General features: G+C 38.6%; 1 protein-coding gene across 5 annotated transcripts in view; it reads right to left on the reverse strand.

The window, feature by feature from the left end:
- GAR1 (GAR1 ribonucleoprotein) overlaps positions 1-12446 on the reverse strand; it is a 33027-nt gene extending 20581 nt beyond the window's left edge. The window contains exons 1-7 of one of the 5 annotated variants that reach the window (XR_004350133.1): positions 12160-12443; positions 11381-11597; positions 9958-10112; positions 9429-9488; positions 7980-8130; positions 6144-6215; positions 5583-5782 (exon numbers count right to left, since the gene is read on the reverse strand). Coding sequence is in view for 3 of the 5 variants with exons in the window: in XM_032633554.1 (XP_032489445.1) it covers positions 5769-5782; positions 6144-6215; positions 7980-8130; positions 9429-9488; positions 9958-10112; positions 11381-11585 (657 nt within the window). In the remaining 2 variants the exon portion in view is untranslated. Of the gene's footprint in view, positions 1-5459; positions 5783-6143; positions 6216-7463; positions 8131-9428; positions 9489-9957; positions 10113-11380; positions 11598-12029 lie in introns of those variants that run through there. The other 4 variants (XR_004350134.1, XM_032633554.1, XM_032633555.1 and 1 more) reach the window with 4 other exon arrangements.
- Between the last annotated feature and the right edge of the window lie 8064 nt (positions 12447-20510).

Raw genomic sequence — 20510 nt, forward strand, 5'->3', positions numbered from 1 at the left:
AACAGGGGAAAAAAACATAAAAAACACAAACACATGGAGGCTAAACAATAGGCCACTAAATAACAAAGAGGTCACTAAAGAAATCAAAGAGGAAATCAAAAAACACCTAGACACAGATTGCAACGAAAACACAACGATCCAAAACCTATGGGATGCAGCAAAAGCCGTTCTAAGAGGGAAGTTTACAGCAATACAAGCTTACCCCAAGAAACAAGAAAAATCTCAAATAAACAATCTAACCTTATGCCTAAAGGAACTAGAGAAAGAAGAACAAACAAATCCCAAAGTTAGAAGGAAAGAAATCATAAAGATCAGAGCAGAAATAAATGAAATAGAAACAAAGAAAACAATAGCAAAGATCAATAAAACTAAAAGCTGGTTCTTTGAGAAGATAAACAAAACTGATAAACCATTAGTCAGACTCATCAAGAAAAAGAGGCACAGGACTCAAATCAATAAAATTAGAAATGGAAAAGAAGAAGTTACAACAGACACTGCAGAAATACAAAGCATCCTAAGAGACTACTACAAGCAACTCTATGCCAATAAAATGGACAATCTGGAAGAAATGGACAAATTCTTAGAAAGGTATAACCTTCCAAGACTGAACCAGGAAGAAGTAGAAAATATGAACAGACCAGTAACAAGCACTGAAATTGAAACTGTGATTTAAAATCTTCCAACAAACAAAAGTCCAGGACCAGATGGCTTCACAGGCAAATTCTATCAAACATTTAGAGAAGAACTAACACCCATCCTTCTCAAACTCTTCCAAAAAATTGCAGAGGACAGAACACTCCCAAACTCTAGAAATTCTATGAGGCCACCATCTCGATACCGAAACCAGACAAAGATACTACTAAAAAGGAATATTACAGACCAATTATCACTGATGGATATAGATGCAAAAATCCTCAACAAAATACAAGCAAACAGAATCCAACAACACATTAAAAGGATCATACAGGCTTCCCTGGTGGCGCAGTGGTTGAGAGTCTGCCTGCCGACGCAGGGGACACAGGTTCGTGCCCCGGTCCAGGAAGATCCCACATGCCGCGGAGCGGCTAGTCCCACAAGCCATGGCCGCTGAGCCTGCGCGTCCTGAGCTTGCGCTCCGCAACAGGAGAGGCCACAACACTGAGAGGCCCACATACTGCCAAAAAAAAAAAAAAAAAAAGGATCATACACCATGATCAAGTGGGATTTACCCCACGGATGCAAGGATTCTTCAATGTATGCAAATCAATATGGTGTATCAATTATACACCATATTAACAAATTGAAGAAAAACCATATGATCATCTCAATAGATACAGAAAAAGCTTTTGACAAAATTCAACACCCACTTATGATAAAAACTCTCCAGACAGTGGACATAGAGGGAACCTACCTCAACATAATAAAAGCCATATACAACAAACCCACAGCAAACATCATTCTCAATGGTGAAAAACTGAACGAATTTCCTCTGAGATCAGGAACAAGACAAGTATGTCTACTCTCACCACTATTGTTCAACATAGTTTTGGAAGTCCTAGCCACGGCAATCAGAGAAGAAAAAGAAATAAAAGAAATACAAATTGGAAAAGAAGAAGTGAAACTGTCACTGTCTGCAGATGACATGATACTATACATACAGAATCCTAAAGATTCCACCAGAAAACTACTAGAGCTAATCAATGAATCTGGTAAAGTTGCAAGATACAAAATTAATGCACAGAAATCTCTTGCATTCCTATACACTAATGATGAAAAATCTGAGAGAGAAATTATGGAAACACTCCCATTTACCACTGCAACAAAAAGAATAAAATACCTAGGAATAAACCTACCTAGGGAGACAAAATACCTCTATGCAGAAAACTGTAAGACACTGATGAAAGAAATTAAAGATGATACCAACAGATGGAGAGATATACCATGTTCTTGGATTGGAAGAATCAATACTGTGAAGATGACTATACTACCCAAAGCAATCTACAGATTCAATGCAATCCCTATCAAATTACCAACAGCATTTTTTTTTTACAGAACTAGAACAAAAAAATCTTAAAATTTGTATGGAGACCCAAAAGACCCCAAATAGCCAAAGCAGTCCTGAGGGAAAAAAACGGAGCTGGAGGAATCAGAGTCCCTGACTTCAGACTGTATTACAAAGCTACAGTAATCAAGACAACATGGTAGGGAAGAGATATGGGAACATATGTATATGTTTAACAGATTCACTTTGTTATAAAGCAGAAACTAACACACCACTGTAAAGCAATTATACCCCAATAAAGATGTTAAAAAAAAAAAAAAAAGACAATATGGTACCGGCACAAAAACAGAAATATAGATCAACAGAACGGGACAGAAACCTGAGATAAACCCACATACCTATGGTCAACTAATCTATGACAAAGGAGGCAAGGATATACAATGGAGAAAAGACAGTCTCTTCAATAAGTGGTGCTGGGAAAACTGGACAGCTATGTGTAAAAGAATGAAATTAGAACACTTGCTAACACCATACACAAAAATAAACTCAAAATGGATTAGAGACCTACATGTAAGACCGGACACTACAAAACTCTTAGAGGAAAACATAGGAAGAACACTCTGACATAATTCACAGCAAGATCTTTTTTGATCCACCTCCTAGAGTAATGGAAATAAAAACAAAAATAAACAAATGGGACCTAATGAAACTTAAAGGCTTTTGCAAAGCAAAGGAAACTACAAGCAAGACGAAAAGACAACCCACAGAATGGGAGAAAATATTTGCAAACGAATCAACAGACATTAAAGGATTAATCTCCAAAATATATAAACACTTCATGCAGCTCAATATTAAAGAAACAAACAACCCAATCCAAAAATGGACAGAAGACCTAAATAGACATTTCTCCAAAGAAGACATACAGATGGCCAAGAAGCACATGAAAAGCTGCTCAACGTCACTAATTATTAGAGAAATGCAAATCAAAACTACAACGAGGTATCACCTCACACCAGTTAGAATGGGCATCATTAGAAAATCACAGACAACAAATGCTGGAGAGGTGTGGAGAAAAGGGAACCCTCCTCTCGCACTGTTGGTGGGAATGTAAAATGATACAGCCACTATGAGAACAGTATGGAGGTTCCTTAAAAAATTAAAAATATAATTACCGTATGACCCAGCAATCCCACTACTGGACATATACCCAGAGAAAACCATAATTCAAAAAGATACATGCACCCCAATGTTCACTGCAGCACTATTTACAATAGCCAGGTCATGGAAGCAACCTAAATGCCCATCGACAGACGAATGGATAAAGAAGATTTGGTACCTATAAACAATGGAATATTACTCAGCCATAAAAAGGGGAAAAAATTGGGTCATTTGTAAAGATGTGGATGGATCTAGAGACTGTCATACAGAGTGAAGTCAGAAAAATAAATATCGTATATTAACGCATATATGTGGAAGCTAGAGAAATGGTACAGATCAACCGGTTTGCAGGGCAGAGAGACACAGATGTAGAGAAAAAACATATGGACACCAAGGGGGGAAAGCAGCAGTGGGGGTGGGGGTGATGGGATGAATTGGGAGATTGGGATTGACATATATACACTAATATGTATAAAATAGATAACTAATAAGAACCTGCTGTATAAAAAATGAATAAAATTCAGAAATTCAAAAAAAAAAGAACTGAAGAAAAAATAATTCCAAAAATGGCCCAGCTATTTGCTATAGCTACAAGTTTTACAGATTATGAGTGTGGTAGATGCATTCAACGTACTTTTTAATGCTTCCTTCACGAGTGACATGGAAAAGGTATATTGGGATGAGGCTTAGAATACTAAGAAATATAAGCATGTCAAGTTTACACAGCTCATGATTCTTCAATTTCATAAACTTTAATTGGCTTTAAGTCAGTCCTCCTATCATAACTCCTCCCAAATTTTCAGGAATGCCAGGAAATATTGCTTGTATTCCACTAAATCTTCTCAGTGCTATGGTAACAAGTACATTTTAGCATGATGCAAGCAGTCAGAATGTTATTTGGTTAACAACTCAAAAGATTTAACATGTGAATAATCATCAAAGTATCTTTTACAGTGGAGCTCAGTGATACCACGGTACCAAATGCATTAATGTTAGGCTCCCTAAACATATGAACTCAATTCAAAACCAAATACCCTGGGAACTTCCCTGGCGGTCCAGGGGGCATGGGTTCAATCCCTGGTCAGGGAACTAAGATCCCACATGCCATGCGGTGTTGCCAAAAAGAACCACTAAATGCCCCAAAGGAAACCCAGGAAGAACTACTATAAGGAAGAAAAGAGAAAAATAGAGTTTAAAGATAGCTAATGACCAAAAGATATACCTAAGGTAAAAGGTGAAATCTCAAGTGATTTGTCTACTGACCATCAGCCAGTTTAGACTTTTTAAATGTTAAAAAAAAGTGTAGGAATTTGCACTATTATTTGTCCTTGGGACAATACCAAGGACAAATAATTGCTTTCTATGTCTTTTACAGACCAAGAGTAAAAGCCCTGGCCCTAACTGTCACTGAAAGTTTCAACCCAAGTATTCTAAATCAAACAGTCTCCTTTCCCAAGTTGTAAAAGCATAACCGCTTCTTCCTGTGAAAAATTTTCAGCATATTTGTTCATCATATATAATTATGGCTTACATATTTATTCATCCTGCTGCAATTCCATTAATCAAAAAAGTTACGTAAAACCCAAAATACTGATTTAGGCAGTATTAGGTAAAACATGCTAGAAAACTTAAAAGATATGGCAACCCCATCCCTTCTGAGAATGGACACATGTGAGGGGGGAAAATCAGTGGCAGGGAAAATTATCCTATATCACAGTATTCTAACTTGCTATCATGGTTACGTCTTGATACTACAATAGCAGTGAGGACCAAAACCAATTTCATTTGTAATGTCCCTACCCAGGAATCTGAACGTGTAGCAGGCAATCAAATATTTATTTATGGTCAGTAACATCTTAAACCTTGAGTCCCTTAAAAAAAGGAAAATAAAAACATTCAGTAAAACTTTCAACATTCCATCTATGTTGAATGAGAAAAATTAAACATTTCTTAAGGAATGTCATCAACTTCTAGTTCTCAACTTGAACAGAGCTGTTCCATCTTTAACAGATTCATAACCAATACTAAAATTTTCTAATCAATTACTAATTACAACTAGAGAAGCTGCCTTACTAAGTTTGATTTATGTACTAACACACAAAAGGGAAAATACAATAAAGTGTGTTGATGTTCTCATATACAAAAGGCAAACAATTTGAAAGGGAGTGTTAATTTATAGAGAATGTTGAAGTACTGCTCTACTAGCCTATTTTTTTAAAAGATCAGTTATATATGCAAACACCTTTTTTTCTATCTTAAATCTATTGGGTTGTCCCTTTTAACTCAAAAATAGCTCTGGTTTAATAAACACAGCTCTAAATAACTTAAAGGAATAAAACACTTTATTTTAAAAATTCAATTACGCTTCAGATGAAAGCTGCCCCTTTACTGAACACCCACAAGTTCCAAGCATTGTACAAAACATTAAAACATTTGTTCATACTCTTTTAGAGCAAAACTGCCTCTTCTGCCACACTCGTTTTTGCATGATGTTGACATTTTAGCTCCACTGTCATTAAATGACCAGCTCTTCAAGACTTGATCATGAAACGAGTTTCTGATCCACAGATGTAAATCATGAAGTTAATGCCGAAGTCAACTGGTGAAGTTTCTCTGTCAACTGTTACACTTAATGTCCCCTTCCTGATTAAGAGAAAATGAAAGTATTAAGGGTACAGAAAAATGAATATTTAATAATACTATTACCCAAAACTTAAGTCTAAAATCAGCATTAGTTCTTGTAAGGTTTAGCAAAAGTATTTTACCAAATTTAACTGTCATTTGTATTATACTTTTTTGTTTTTCAAATTAATAATACAGCAAAGTAAAGTAGAAGTAGGTGAAAAAATTCAAAGGGAAAAGTGATATAAAATGAAACTATCTATTAGGCTAAAGCAAAGAACACCACGGTGTTCTCTATGTACTTGCTGGCAAACAGAAATAAAAGTTGGTAGACATTACCACTTCTAGAAATTCAGTCATTTAAAGTTTTTTTTCCACTCACCTCTAAAACCACCACCCCCTCTTCCTCCTCTGAAACCTCCACCTCCACTTCCTCTTCCACCTCTAAAACCACCTAAAAATAAAGGAAACATTCATTAACTGTAACTTATCATATTTTGATAAGCCTGTAAATATCAATATAATTCTTGCAATAGTAATGAATATATATTCACATATTTGACCTTACAGAAAATTTTAAGATAAAAATGGAGAAACTGGGCTTCCCTGGTGGCGCAGTGATTAGGAGTCCGCCTGCCGATGCAGGGGACGCAGGTTCATGCCCCGGTCCGGGAAGATCCCACATGCCGCGGAGCGGCTGGGCCCGTGAGCCATGGCCGCTGAGCCTGCGCGTCCGGAGCCTGGGCTCCGCAACGGGAGAGGCCACAACAGTGAGAGGCCCTCGTACCGAAAAAAAAAAAAAAAAAAAAAAAAAAAAAAAAAAAAAAATGGAGAAACTGTCCAGCAGCAGGCTAAAATCCTAGGTTACAACTTTTTAAACAAGCTTTGTTTTAATAAATTAGAAAAGCTTGTTACTTTAAAGGTCAATTTAGCCCTACCATTAAATGCATGAGTACCTCAACTTTTGCTTATTATATATACTTTTTAAATTGTTTTTATCCTAAGAACAAAGGGTAGCAGGTATGGGTGGTTTAGCTCTGGGGATACTACCATAAATACAATGTTTAAGGTCAATGGAGCTGCAAACAGATCAACCCTGATGGTCACATGCTGATGAGCCTTGAAATTTAAAATTTTTAAAGCATTTTTTTCTATTATCCAACACGTTTGGCTTCCTATTGCAGTTTCTATATTTACTCATTTTGGGGGCTAACTTTGTAAAGAATGATGAAATATAAAAAGAGAAATTATAAAATGAGGAAACACACACATACTTCCAAAATACTGATATAAAAAAATTAAGATTTTAAGAAAATATAGTTGTGAATGCTTTAAAATGTCATATACGAGACTGAATATAGAACGGAAGTGAGGGGATCTCCATTCATCAAATTCTTAAAGGGGTACTCCCAAAAATACTTAAAGATATATGTTAATACCTCTTAAGAGATTATGTCCCAGCTATTTGGACCCCAAAAAGGTACATTTAAGAAGTGAAGTGATAATTACATTGAGAGGCAAAAGTGAGAACAGGATTCTCTCTTTTCTGACCCTGTCCCAGAAGCTGTCCAACCCCGCTGTGCAGCTCCTCTTCCTCATCTCTTTGGCTCTGCCCATCACCCAGTCACCCACCCACCACACAATTTGCAGATCTAAGCACAGCCAACGCTGTATCCCACCTCATCCCCAGCCCTGCTCATCATCCAACTGCCCACAATGATGAATGTACCCAAGCTGTGGGGAAACACATATATCAAAATACTGAAATCAAAGCAATGAACTTATTGTAATAGTCTTTGGCATGACATCAGAAGATACGGGTTTTATTTCTGAGCTGCCAATTGTGTGATTAGAGCAAATTAACTTCTGTAAGCCTGCATTTCCTCATCCATAAAAAAAGGATATCACCCACCTTCACAAGGTTTTGCTAAATATTAAAAGAACATACTTGGATGTTAAAAGAATATATGACCAGCTCTTGGCATATAATCACCACTCAATGATGTTAACTAAAAATTTAAAATTCAATTAAGATAATACTATACTTTACAGAAACTTAGCATTACTACTATGGTAATGTGCCAAGATTGGAAGCAGCTTTCTTAAAAAAGACAAATAAGCATAAGGGAGGTCCGCCTCTATACAAAACTAAATTGTGCTATACAAGTTGGCTGCGGCTTTGAAATCTCATTAGAAATCTCCCCCGCAGGTAACTTACCACCCCTCGCACCTCTGCCACCTCCGCCTCTTCCTCCGCCTCTTCCTCCTCCTCGACCTCCCCTGCCACCGCCTCTGGGAGGCCCCTTCTCACCCGGAGGTCGAGGTAGAAACCTCTGCAACGGCAGCAGCTTATATGGGTCTATATAAAACTGCAAGTATAACAGAAATAATTAGTGTGATGTACTTCACACTCATTATGTCCAAAACTGAATTCATTATCTTCCCCTAATTCCCTTCTTCTCCAGTATTGCCCATTTCAGTGAATGGTGACACCATCCACAAAGCTGTTGCAATCAGACATCTGAAAGACGGTGATATTTTTTACTTCAATTTCAACAGCTAACCAATTACCAAGACCTATCGATTCTACTTCCTATATCTCTCATAAAACCATCCACTTTTCTCCATTTCCACTCTTTCAGGACTAAAGCAACAGCATCCAACCTGGCCCCTTCACACACAGTACTAACCTCTTTCCAGGGTGCTCTTTTATTTTTCTAACACTCTCTTTTAAGTATAAATTTAACCGTATATATCCTGATAGTTAAAAACAAAATGAAGACTATAGTCTAAATCCTTTCCCATGACCTGAAGGCCTTAAGTAATCTAGCCCCTGCCTACCTTGCTAGTCATTACTTCACAACTTTCCCCACCCCTCCTAAATGTTCTGTGTCCAAGCTCTACCTCTGCCTTTTTCAGATCCTTAAGGTGGCTTTACTGTCAGACTTGCACACGCTGTTTTCCTTACTTGAAATGCACTTCCTCCTCCTCTGTGACTAGAGCAGTGGTTCCCAAGTGCTAACCTAACCTTCATCAAAGTCATCCAGAAGTTTCCTTTTAAAAACTGAATCCTCGTCCCTACCTAACACCTACTCAGTCAAACTTCTAGAAGTGGGACTTAGAAATACATCTACTTAAAAGCTCCCCCAGGTAATTCTGACGCGCAACCAGGTTTGGGAGTCACCTGTGGTCAACTTTCAGGTCTCTGCTTCAAACTCACATTCTCAGAAAGCCAATGCACTAAATTTGGTCTCACTACTAACATTCCCATACCCACATGTATTACTCCTTTACAGCATATATTATAATGTTATTGAAATATCTGTGAAATCATTTAATATCTGATATCTCCTAAATAATATAAGCTTTATAACTTCACATTATACTTAGAATGAAAGCTTTTCAACAAGATTTGTACATAAAATAAAAAATATACTCCAGCAGTTACAGAATTGCTAATATGACCACAGATTACTTTCTGAAAACCTAAATTAAACACATTACTTTTAAAGATTAGTAAGTTCAATGTCTAAAGTACAGAACATCTCAGTTTAAGAGCTTCACTAGTGATACACTGGGGAAGTCTCAAGTGCCTTAAGTAAAACTGTCCTAAGGTAGATCATTCGTTTATAAAACCAAGGATCTAGGTATCATAAACTTGACTCACCTTCTGCAGTTTTTTAAAGGAAGATGCCTTCATGTTCTCTGACAATTTAACTGAAAAATACTATTAATTTTATTAAGGAATAAGCAATTAATGTCAAAGATAATCTTCTGAATTCACGTGTAATTTTTAAAATAACAAGGTCAGAATATACAGAAATATTTAGGAAAAGTAAGAAATGAGCCTCCAAACAGAAGTGAAATTTTAATTTTTGTTTTAAAACTTCCAATTCCACCATCCTATTGCAGTGGCATCATCACATCCAAAGCAAAGTACCTCAACCCTGTGGCCCTGCTCCAAGTGGCAATCATTTCTAAAACCTTCCAAAAAGGAAGTCACACTTCTAAGGCCTATCTTTTCAATATATGTGAAAATACATCCCCCCTCTTGATTCTCCTTTATGGTCCCATCTTAGCAATACTCCATCCACTTTAATGAAGCAGCAAGTTTAGTTTAATCAATACTTAACCCCAGAAAAAACAAACAGTAACCTTTTAATGAGACAGCTACATCTTCCAATTTAGAAGGATACAAAATCTCTAAGTTGTCCAAATATTTCATCCACCTTTCCAATTTGTTCTTTGTTTTCTAAATAAACTGGAGCATTGAAATAAGGCACCTTATTTTCATCTGTGGTACATTTACAAACTATGTCATCCTCACAGGGGTGCAGGAACTCTCCTAATACTGAAATAGGACATGAAAATGTTAAAATATAAAACAATTTCAAATGATATTGACCAACCTCTTCTGGAAGCTTTCCTCTTGGCTGCCTGGGATTTCACCATATCTGTTCTGAGGCAGAAAAGCCTTCCTGGGTTAGTATACCAACTCCACAAAATACTAGCTATGTGACCTGGGGTACGGGTCTCACCTTCTCTGGGCTTCAGTGTCTTCATCTTTCATGTAGGGCTAACAACAGTACTGACACCTAACGTATAGTATTGTGAAGATCAAGTGCAATAATAAATGTCAAGTGCTTAGAAAATGCCTGGCATACTGAGACCACTCAATCTACAATAACAGTTATTTTACTATAATAACTATTATTATTTGATTAAACAACACTATGCCTCATTCTATTGTCTCTTCCTTCTCCCCATCCCTAAGTCTAAGTCAGTCTTTGTTGTTCTCTAGCCCTTTCTTTTTTTCTCCCCTTTCCTAAGTTCCTACTACCACCTCTTCACCAATGACTCTTCGATCTTTTCCAAGGAAGTCTGGAATCTCAAAATAACTACCTATATATCTGACTCACAGTCACCCAAACACCATTTTGCATACTGATCCACCCTACTCTTTATATTAGACTCTGTTCATCCTTTCTCTTCTTTGATGTAGGCTTCTACCGTCAAATCTGTCTCACTTTCCATGACTTCCATCCTACCTTTTTGATAATTACTCCAAAACTCCTCTAATTAGGTCTTTTTCTTGACTCCCCCCAGTAGTTTCCCTTCTGAGCAAGTTTTTTTACTCACTTCACTTAGTTATGGGTAGCAATTAAAAGCATGGGCTTTGGGGTCAAGAAACCTGGCTTTGTATCTCAAATACATCACTTACTGATCACTTCTCACTATGACCCGAAAAAAGAAACTTAACGCTGAATCAGTTTTCTTATCTGTAAAATAGGGACAGTAGGGGTAAACGCACAATATTACGTAGTTGTATCTCCCTTTCAGCCCAAACCCAAATTCCATCTCCACGATGCATTCTAACTGTCCTTCAGCTTTCTTATCTCCCCCTTACTTCTACAGCACGATTATACGTCACTTTACAGCCTCTCCAGAGGCTTGACTCCCCGATCAAGTAGCAACCTCCGTAGGAGAGAGAGCTGCTGGATCTATCTTTCAGCACCTGACTCCCAGTCAAACTTACTAATAACACAAACCCACAACCTCCGGCCCCCGACCCCACTCCACCCTCGCCACCCGGTGGGCCAAGCTTTGAAGCCTACTTACAAACTACTTGCTCTGGAGGTCCGTGGTCCTGGCCTCTGTTAAAACCTCCGCGGCCGCCCCCTCGTCCAAATCCTCCTCTGCCGCCGCCGCCGCCGCCTCTGAAATTGCCGCCGCCTCCACCTCGGAAGTGGTGGTTGCTACTGCCGCCGCGACCGAAGCCGCCACCTCGACTAAAGCCTCCGCGACCTCCCCCACGAAAAGACATGCTCGCTCCCACCTGGTTAGAAAAGCAGGGCGTGCCTTTCAGTCACTGTGGCCTCTGGGGGTACCACCGAACCCCTCTGAGCCTCAGTCAGAAACCACAGAAGTAGACAACAATAATAATAGCAACCGGGCTTCCCTGGTGGCGCAGTGGTTGAGAGTCCGCCTGCCGATGCAGGGGACATGGGTTCGTGCCCCGGTCCAGGAGGATCCCACATGCCCCAGAGCGGCTGGGCCCGTGAACCATGGCCGCTGAGCCTGCGCGTCCGGAGCCTGTGGTCCGCAACGGGAGGGGCCACACAGTGAGAGGCCCACGTAACGCAAAAAAAAAAAAAAAAAAAAAATAATAGCAACCCTGCCACCTCACCCATGGCCAGGCGGCCAGCGACGAGCCCGAAGAGTGAGCGTCCCCTCCCCATAGCCCTGTGAGCGCTGACTATCCACTCACCAGCCCCGTCACCCCTGGTGAGTACTTCCTCCCCCAGCCGGCAGCAAGGTTTTCAGACGCATTCCCCCCCTCCCTCCGCTGGGTTCCACCTCCAGCATCCTCAGACCGCTCTGCCCCTCCCGCCACTCACCGGCGCCACGTGCACCTCAGGCCCGGAGGCTCACACCCTCCCACCCGGTACTTCCGCCGCACACGAGCCTCTTCGGCCACCGTACCGACACAAAACGGAGGTGGGGAGGGAACCAAATAGAAACTCGAATAACTGGTTCAGAAAGCCAGCCAGTCACCCGCGGAATCAGGGACGCTGTCACCTGCCCGAAAAAGCCTTCAGCGATGGAAGGGTATCAATAATATCTAACGTCAACCGCTACTTTACGACAGTTAGGTCTAGTTGCCTACGGAGAGCGGAGGAAGTGACGTACAATAGCGGCGTCCTTTGCAGCGTGACGTTGCAGGAAGTGCCGCCCCGCGGCGTTGCCCTTGGCGATGGCTGGCGTCAGGGACCGCGCCTCTCCCAGCGGATCGGCTTGTACTTGGTGGCAGCTGAGTGGCCGTGCACCCTGTCCTCTCAGGCTACGCTGCAGTCCCCTCACTCTCAGTGGTTGCGCTCCAGCAACTGTGCTGCCGGTGGCTCTGAGGACGTTTGAGCCGCGCTCTGCCGGGAGGTGGATCTGGCCGCGTCGGAACTTAGTGGAAGGGCTTGTCTGCGTTCTTTCGAATCGCTTGTTTCTTCCGGATCTTTCGAAGTACGCGAGATTGTGGGCAGTACTGTGCCCGTCGTTTTGTACTATGGTTTCACGAAAGGAAGAAAAAAAAGTGTGTGTGCGTGTGTGTGTGTGTGTGGGTGGGTGGGTGGGTGGGTGTCTGTGTCCTTTTAAAGAAACTGTTACCTGACAGAAAGCCAGACCATGTTTTTGTCTTTTGTACCAGATAGTTTATTCCTTTGTCAAGTACGTTTTCAGCCCCGCAGGACACTGTCTATACCACAAGCCCCTCACCTTCTGTCTTTAAGTCCTTGATATTTGACTTCAACTTCCGCTAAAACTTCTCTCCCAAAGAAGGCTAGCGACCTTCTATTTGTTAAATTTGGTTGGTCTCTTTTCACTCGAATCTTCTGAGACCTTACCTTGATATTTAGCGCAGTCAACCGCCTCTTTGAAAGAGGGTGGGGATTGGTACCTTTTTTAGAGGGTTATTTTCATAATGGAAGAACTTCGTAAACTTAACTATGGAAATATTAGGAATCACAGTATGTCTTCTACACTAAAGTGTAAGCTTCTTGAAAAAGCATCAGTCATACAGATAAAAAAATTTTGGTAAATGAACTTTTATTCAGATTTGATAAATGTACTTTAAATTCTATACATCATACAGAGGTAGAATTATTCATAACTGCCCTGCTCTATTTTACTCTGTTTACGTTCAATGTTTTATCTCCATTTGGTGTCCCAGTATTATCCTCAACTTAGTGTGATGAAACCATTGAACTTTTATGGGACCTTCAAGATTACGTGGTGCCCCTTTATCTTATGTGTAAGGAACTGACAGAGAAGCGAAGTAACTTCTCCAGCTAGTTAGAGGGACAAAGTGGAACGATGGATTCTCACAGCCCTCAGTCCTTTGCTGTACCACCAACCCCAGTCTCACTCCTTGCTCTCTCCAAGTTATTCATCATTCCAGTTACCTGTTTGTCCTCATGGTAGCATCATACTCTTGGTTTCTGCATCTTTGGACTCAAGCCTTTGAGCACTCTCCATCATCTTTGTCACCATCCCCACCCAACCTTAGTTGCAGTCTCTTTTATCTAAAGCGCTCAATTTCTGTTCATTCCATCTAAAGCTTGTACTGTTGTTACAGGCCTTATGTTGCCACTACCACACTTTCCTCTGTTATTCCTAACCGAAATCACCCAGTATAATCTACGGCAACTCAAAAGTTGAGAAATAATTACAGTGAACTATAACTTCCTCACGTTCTGAGCATCTTTGTTGTCTCAAATTAAATGCTTCCAGGCTTTTCTTCCTCCCATCTGTACTGCATGTGATGACATACTGAACTTATTAAAAGTTTCCTCGTACCATAGCCATCCTCAGGATCCCAAATAGTTCTCCATTTCCTTTGACAACAAGTCTAAAGTAAAATCTCTACATTGACTAGGCCTTCTATATAATTAATTTTATTTCCCTCCAGTACTGTACACCATTTCTCTGCCCCATCAGGCCAGCATCACTGCCTTGCTTCTTTTTTCCTGCCATTGGCAATCACTTCCTTCTTGGAAAAGCTCCATTTGCCATCCATTAGACCAGCCTTTTTCTATCTTTTTACCCTGGAAGAACCATTGAAGTAATTTTTATGTCTCAGAAAACCCTGCATAATATAAATATATATGTAATATAAACATATATATACATATATATATATATATATCCATCCTAGTACATTAACACGATCAGCAGCTTATAGACACGTAGACATGGTAGTCCAATAATAATTGTCAATGCTCTTTTTTTCAATTGTAGTAAAATACACATAACATAAACTACCACATTAATCATTTTGAAGTGTATAGTTCAGTGGTTCACATTGTGTAACTTGGTGCTCTTTTGAGTAGAGAATGGTGTTTTTCTATGAATCTGTTTATTTTTGTCCAACTTACTACCCTACTCTGTAGTTTCCCCCCTCTCACAAAGGACCTCAATTCTTTTTTAAAATTTTTTTATCGAAGTAGAGTTTCTGTACAATATTATATAAGTTACAGGTGTACAATATAGTTATTCATAATTTTTAAAGGTTATACTCCATTTATAGTTATTTTAAAATAGGATATCAATTCTGATGCAAATTAAGTGGGAGAGGAAACTTCAATTTTTCATTTAATTTATTAGATTGCAAAAATTGATTTTAATGAATATTAATCATTTTATAGGCCTATATGTGCATAAAATGTTATTTTTGAAACTAAAGAAAATAATGTGAAATCTTTGCTTGTCTTTTGCTACGTATATGGTCAATTCTGAGTCGATCTTGAGACTCACATACGCAGATCTCATTTTCAGCTGAAATAAGATTATTTCAGTCACTGTTTTTAAGCTCAAATAAAAGGCTTGCTCACACAAGTAAGAAGTTGGAAAGTACAGTAAAATGTTTATTTCGTATGAATGGCAGGATACTCTTTCACAAAAATCCAGAACTTGTAGAAAGGCGAATCAGTTAAGTTTCATCTTATGTTTATAATCATAATCTTACAAACTCTCCCTCTTCTCTCAAAGTCAGGTTGAGGAGCAGATTCAGAGAAAGGAACCCTCATTCAGTCATTTACTTGTGTTAAAGGGAGGGAAAATATGGTTCAGTTTTGTTCTGCAATTCCCTCAGGTGGTTTGGTCTTAACTTGAGACCCTCACTCTAAAGTGCAAGCAACAGTAGAAACATTTCAAGATTTTTTTGGCCGTATGATTTTTCCAGAGTTTCAGTTTCCATTTAAAACCAAGAATCTTGTCACTTGAAATCAAGATATTTTCTCCAGACCCTAGTATTCCCACAGTTCACTTTTCAGCTGAAGCATCCTGTTAAGAACCAAAATCAATATTAGTTTCTCTTACTGTATAACAAATTACCCCAAAACTTAATGGCTCAATGTAATAAACATTATCTTGAATAATCTCCGTAAGTCAGAAATTCAGGAGCAGCTTAGCTAGGTGGTCTGACTCTAGGTCTCATGACGTAGCAGTCATGATGTTGACTGGGGCTGCAGTCATCTGAAGGCACGACTGGGAGTGGAGGATCAATCTCTGAGGTGCCCTCAGTTCTTTGCCACGTGGGCTTCTTTACAGAGCGCTTAAGCATTCTCATGACGTGGCAGCTATCTTCCCCCAGAACAAATGATCTCTTAAGTCATAAGATTTTATGCATGTGGCAGATTTCTGTGGTCTCTGTCCAGATTTTTACACAGTTTTTTTAAATGTTCTCAGGTAAACTGGTCTTTGATAAGGTTAATCATTTTTGTATCATTATCCAGAATTTTTTTCATTTCAGCTCCAAAAGTTTCTCCCAGCAACTCTCCTGGAGGAAAGAAGGGTGTTGTGAATTCATTAGAATTTTCTCTTTTAAGAAAGTGAACCATCTCAGGGAACAATGCTCAAATCATTGACAGGGCACCGTCGGTCAGTTGCCAACACATTTCTTCCAAGATGTACCTTTTGTTTCCAATATGAAGACAAAACAGTAAATGTATCTTGGCCTTTGCTTGTTTTGGGCAGCATTTTATAGCAGAAGAATTTTCTCAAATTTCACTACAATTTACATCTTATAAGTGCTATCATATGACATTTGTTGTTGAAATCTATTGATCCATCAATCTGGATAAAAGGTTGTTTTTGGTTTATTATACAAAATCTCTTTAGCATCATGTGACATGTCATCAATTACATCAATTTATCAAAGTTTGAGATTGAAACCTTTCTAGTTTCTCATATAATGTCTTATCCTGACATTTTGCTCTCTCTAAATTTACATACTAGAATTGTGAGGTTCTTCCCAACTCTGGTTTTTTTTCCTTTTTTAGTCAAAAAGTTCTGCCACTTGATAACTGCCTTTCTAAAAGGTGACTTTTTTTAAACAAGTTTTTTACTCTGGGATTCCAAAGGCCATTTGAAATTATTTGCTCTCTTACTGTGATTTGAGTGTCTTTTCAATTTTTCTGGAGCCATTGCTGCACTTACAAGTTTTGATTCTTTATTACTACCAGAATTACCTAGGCCTAGAATTCTCTTTCATCTCCCACTTTGTCTTCAAAAATCACCACATTGAACTCTAAGTCATGTTTATAAAACAGGTGTTAATAAAGTGTAAAACAATCAAACTAAAAAAGGAAATCAGAAAAGAAAAATGAAATCGTTATAACAATTCACTATTAACATACAAGCTCTATCCATGCATTACATTTTATTGATACGTCTCTTAAGTTTCTTTTATTCTTTATCAGTTTTCTCTCCTTATTTTCTTTCATGGCATCTACTTGTTGTAGAAACTGAGTTTTTTATCTTGTAGAATTTCTCATCTTCTTGGTCATATAAACCATGTTTCTCTGTCCTCTGTGTTTCCTGGAAACTGGTAGTTGCCTGGTAGTGAGATCTGGAGAATCGATTATGTTCAGGTTCAATTTTTTTTTTCCAAGAACACTTCTTACAGCATCACACGAGGAGGCACATGACATCTGGTTGTTTCTCTTTGGGTGTTGTTAAGATTGATCAGTGGGATCAGTATATCACCCTGATCCATCTGTGAGACAGTTCCCTGCCAGCTTTTCACCTGCCGGCTTCAGCAGCTATCAATGATCCTCATCTAGATTCGTCTATTCATGAGGGATTGCAAAATGGTGATATGCTAATTTTATCATTCCTTTAGCAATTATTAGCTGACGTAAAGAACTTTTCTTCATTATTTTTTAATATTTATTTTTACTTAAATCCTTTGTTATCATTGTCCTTTTTAATGCTTAAATTGTTTCATCTTTGGCTGTGAGAAACCCTTCAAGTTTGGTCCTATGTCTGTTAATACCACTTACTAGCCTCTGATAGCTTCCTTGCTCTCTGACACCAGATGTCTCTATCTAACATATCTTATACATTTCCTGCCCCAGCCCTTTCTTTAGGGAGCCCTTGTTCCTTTTAGTAGGAAAGGGTATGTAAAGAACACAATCTGGAACTAAGGAGTGGTCATTGCTTCTGGATTAGCACGACTTCTATGCCTTATCATTGGACAGAGATAGGAGATATCTTTAGTACATATTTTTAGAAAGAAAGAAAAAAAAACATGGTTTGTACTGATATGTCCAAAGTTAATACTAAAGGGTTTTTGCTTCTTTTGAATTTAAACGTGTGCCTCTCCTACCCTGAAATTATGACATTAACGTAATTACTTATTTACTTGAACCTATATACATATGTATGTGTGTGTGCATAAAATGTTGTCAAGTGTTAATGTTATTATTAACAGACTGCTGAATCCTATTTAAGATTTTGTTTGTATCAGTTTGCTGATATTTTGTTTAGGATTTTTGCACCTATAGTCATAGATGAGGTTGGTCTTCCTTTTCATTGTGCCGTACATACTGGTTGTGTAGCTTCTGACTACAGAGCACTGTGTGGATGATTGTGTAAGAGAAGGTGGGGTGGGATGTGAGGACTTGGGAGATTGCCTATAACTTGCTTTTTTAAGTGCAGAGATACCCTGAACCCCATGAGGTTGTACCTGGAATGGTTCTCTGCTTCTCCTGCCCCAGTGTTCACTCCAGGGGAACTAGGTTAGAACATGCACTGCAGAGAGCCTTTTGTAGGCTTTATCCTGGAGCAAATGCTGAAGTAAGTTTCCTGAAGAATGGGGTACTGGCTCAACTGTTTTGCTCTTTGTTTAATTGATTACCTAGTCTATCACTTCTCACAGATTCCACTGTCTTTATTTACTTTGTGGTCTCCCTTATTCTGGATACAATTGTTGTCACTTACATCCGTTTAACATTTCAAAACCTCCTTTAAGTTTTGCAGTTAGTCTCTTCCTCTCTGTTTTATGTCTTCCAGTAAATCTTCACTGTTTGTATCCTGTTGATGGACTCCCTCTTCATTTTTCAATGGTGCAGTGGAATTATTTTTATATTTATTTTTACTGAGATGTTGGAAGGGAAGAGATGTAAACTATATAGAATGTCAGTCACTGTGAGCCATTTATTACATTTTCTATTTGTTAATTGCTGACAGATTAGGAAAAGTCATTTTCTTATGTTGATTGTGTATCCAGTCGTTTTAATAAGCTTTGACTTTAGGTCTAATAGTTTTCAATTAATTTTCTAAGTAGACAGTCATTTCATCTACAAATAATGGCAATTTTGTCTCTTCTACTCCAATATTTATAATTTTTTTCATGTTTATTCCCTCCAATAACAGCAGTATTGAAATATTGCATCCTTGCTTTTATTCCCAGTTCTAATGGGTTTGGCTCTAGTGTTTCACCAGTGTATATGGTGTTTACTGTTGGTTTCTACCCTTTATCAGGTTAATGGTATTTGTTCTTTTCCTAGATTGCTCACTTTTTTTAAAATTAAGAATTGGTGTTAAACTCATATCAAATACCTTTTCCATATCTTGTGATATAATTATACAGACTCTTATTTAATCTATTATTTTAATTAAAGATTTTAATATACTGAATTACTCTGATATCCTAATGTTGAACACCCCCGTATTTCTGAAATGGTCCCCACTTGGTCATGGCACGTTATTCTTTTACTATATTGTGGTTTATGGTATATGGTTTGCTAACATTTTATTTAGGGTCCTTGCATGTATATTAATAATTAAGAGTAGCTTATAGATTTCTTTCAGAGGCTTGTCCTATCCAGTTCTGGATGAGTATATTAGAGTATTGCTAATAAGTTGGAGAGGGTTTTTATCTTTTTTCATGTTCTGGAAAAGTTTAAATAACAGAAGAATGATCTTTCCTAAAGAGTTGGTAAAACTTAGTATCTTGGGGGGTTTAAATCTTTAACTTCTCCATGTCTTCTTAGCTATTAATTTATTTGAATTTTCTATCTCTTCCTGAGTCAATTCCAATAATTCTATTTTCCTGGAAATTTTCTTCCAGATCTTCAGATTATTTCATAAATTGCATATGATTTTATCACTTAAGGTTCTTAAGTGACAAGCCACCAACCAACTCTGGCTAACTTTAGTAAAGAAAATTCACTTGGAAGATAATAGGATGTTTACAGTACTGACAGGTGACTAAGCACCTAGGCTTAAGAACTAAAGATACTTAACAAGGCCAAAAGGAATCAAAAGAAGCTTATCTTATAGCTGAAGCAGTCTAACCAGTATGCTGCTGCTGCTTCTGCTGCCTCAGTAAATAATTCACAACTGTTTCTTTGTCCTCTTATCACTTAACTCAAGACTCAAACACCAGAGAGAGGGAGAGAGAGAGAGAGAGACTCTTTGATCAGTCCTTGGGCTATAAAAAGGAATGGAAAGAGGCTGGATATGGATTTCTCAACTTCCATTTGGAAAGCAGGTGCCTGGAATTACTCTCCCACCAAAACAACTCATAACAGAAGAAAGATAATTCCACACAGAAAATTGGGAACCTATTATGAAGGATAGTGGATGTTGGCAGCCCCCTAAAAATGTCCACTTAAATAGCTTTCCCCTAAAATTGTTTTACTCTCTCTTTTCAAAAATTATTTCTCAGAATGACTCGTGTTGGGCTTCCCTGGTGGAGCAGTGGTTGAGAGTCCGCCTGCCGATGCAGGGGACATGGGTTCGTGCCCCGGTCTGGGAAGATCCCACATGCCACGGAGCAGCTGGGCCCGTGACCCATGGCCACTGGGCCTGCGCATCCGGAGCCTGTGCTCTGCAACGGGAGAGGCCACAACAGTGAGAGGCCCACATACCGCAAAAAAAAAAAAAAAATGACTCATGTTATTTATCAAGTCTA

This window comes from Phocoena sinus, chromosome 5, assembly GCF_008692025.1.
Source record: "Phocoena sinus isolate mPhoSin1 chromosome 5, mPhoSin1.pri, whole genome shotgun sequence".
NCBI lineage: Eukaryota > Metazoa > Chordata > Mammalia > Artiodactyla > Phocoenidae > Phocoena > Phocoena sinus.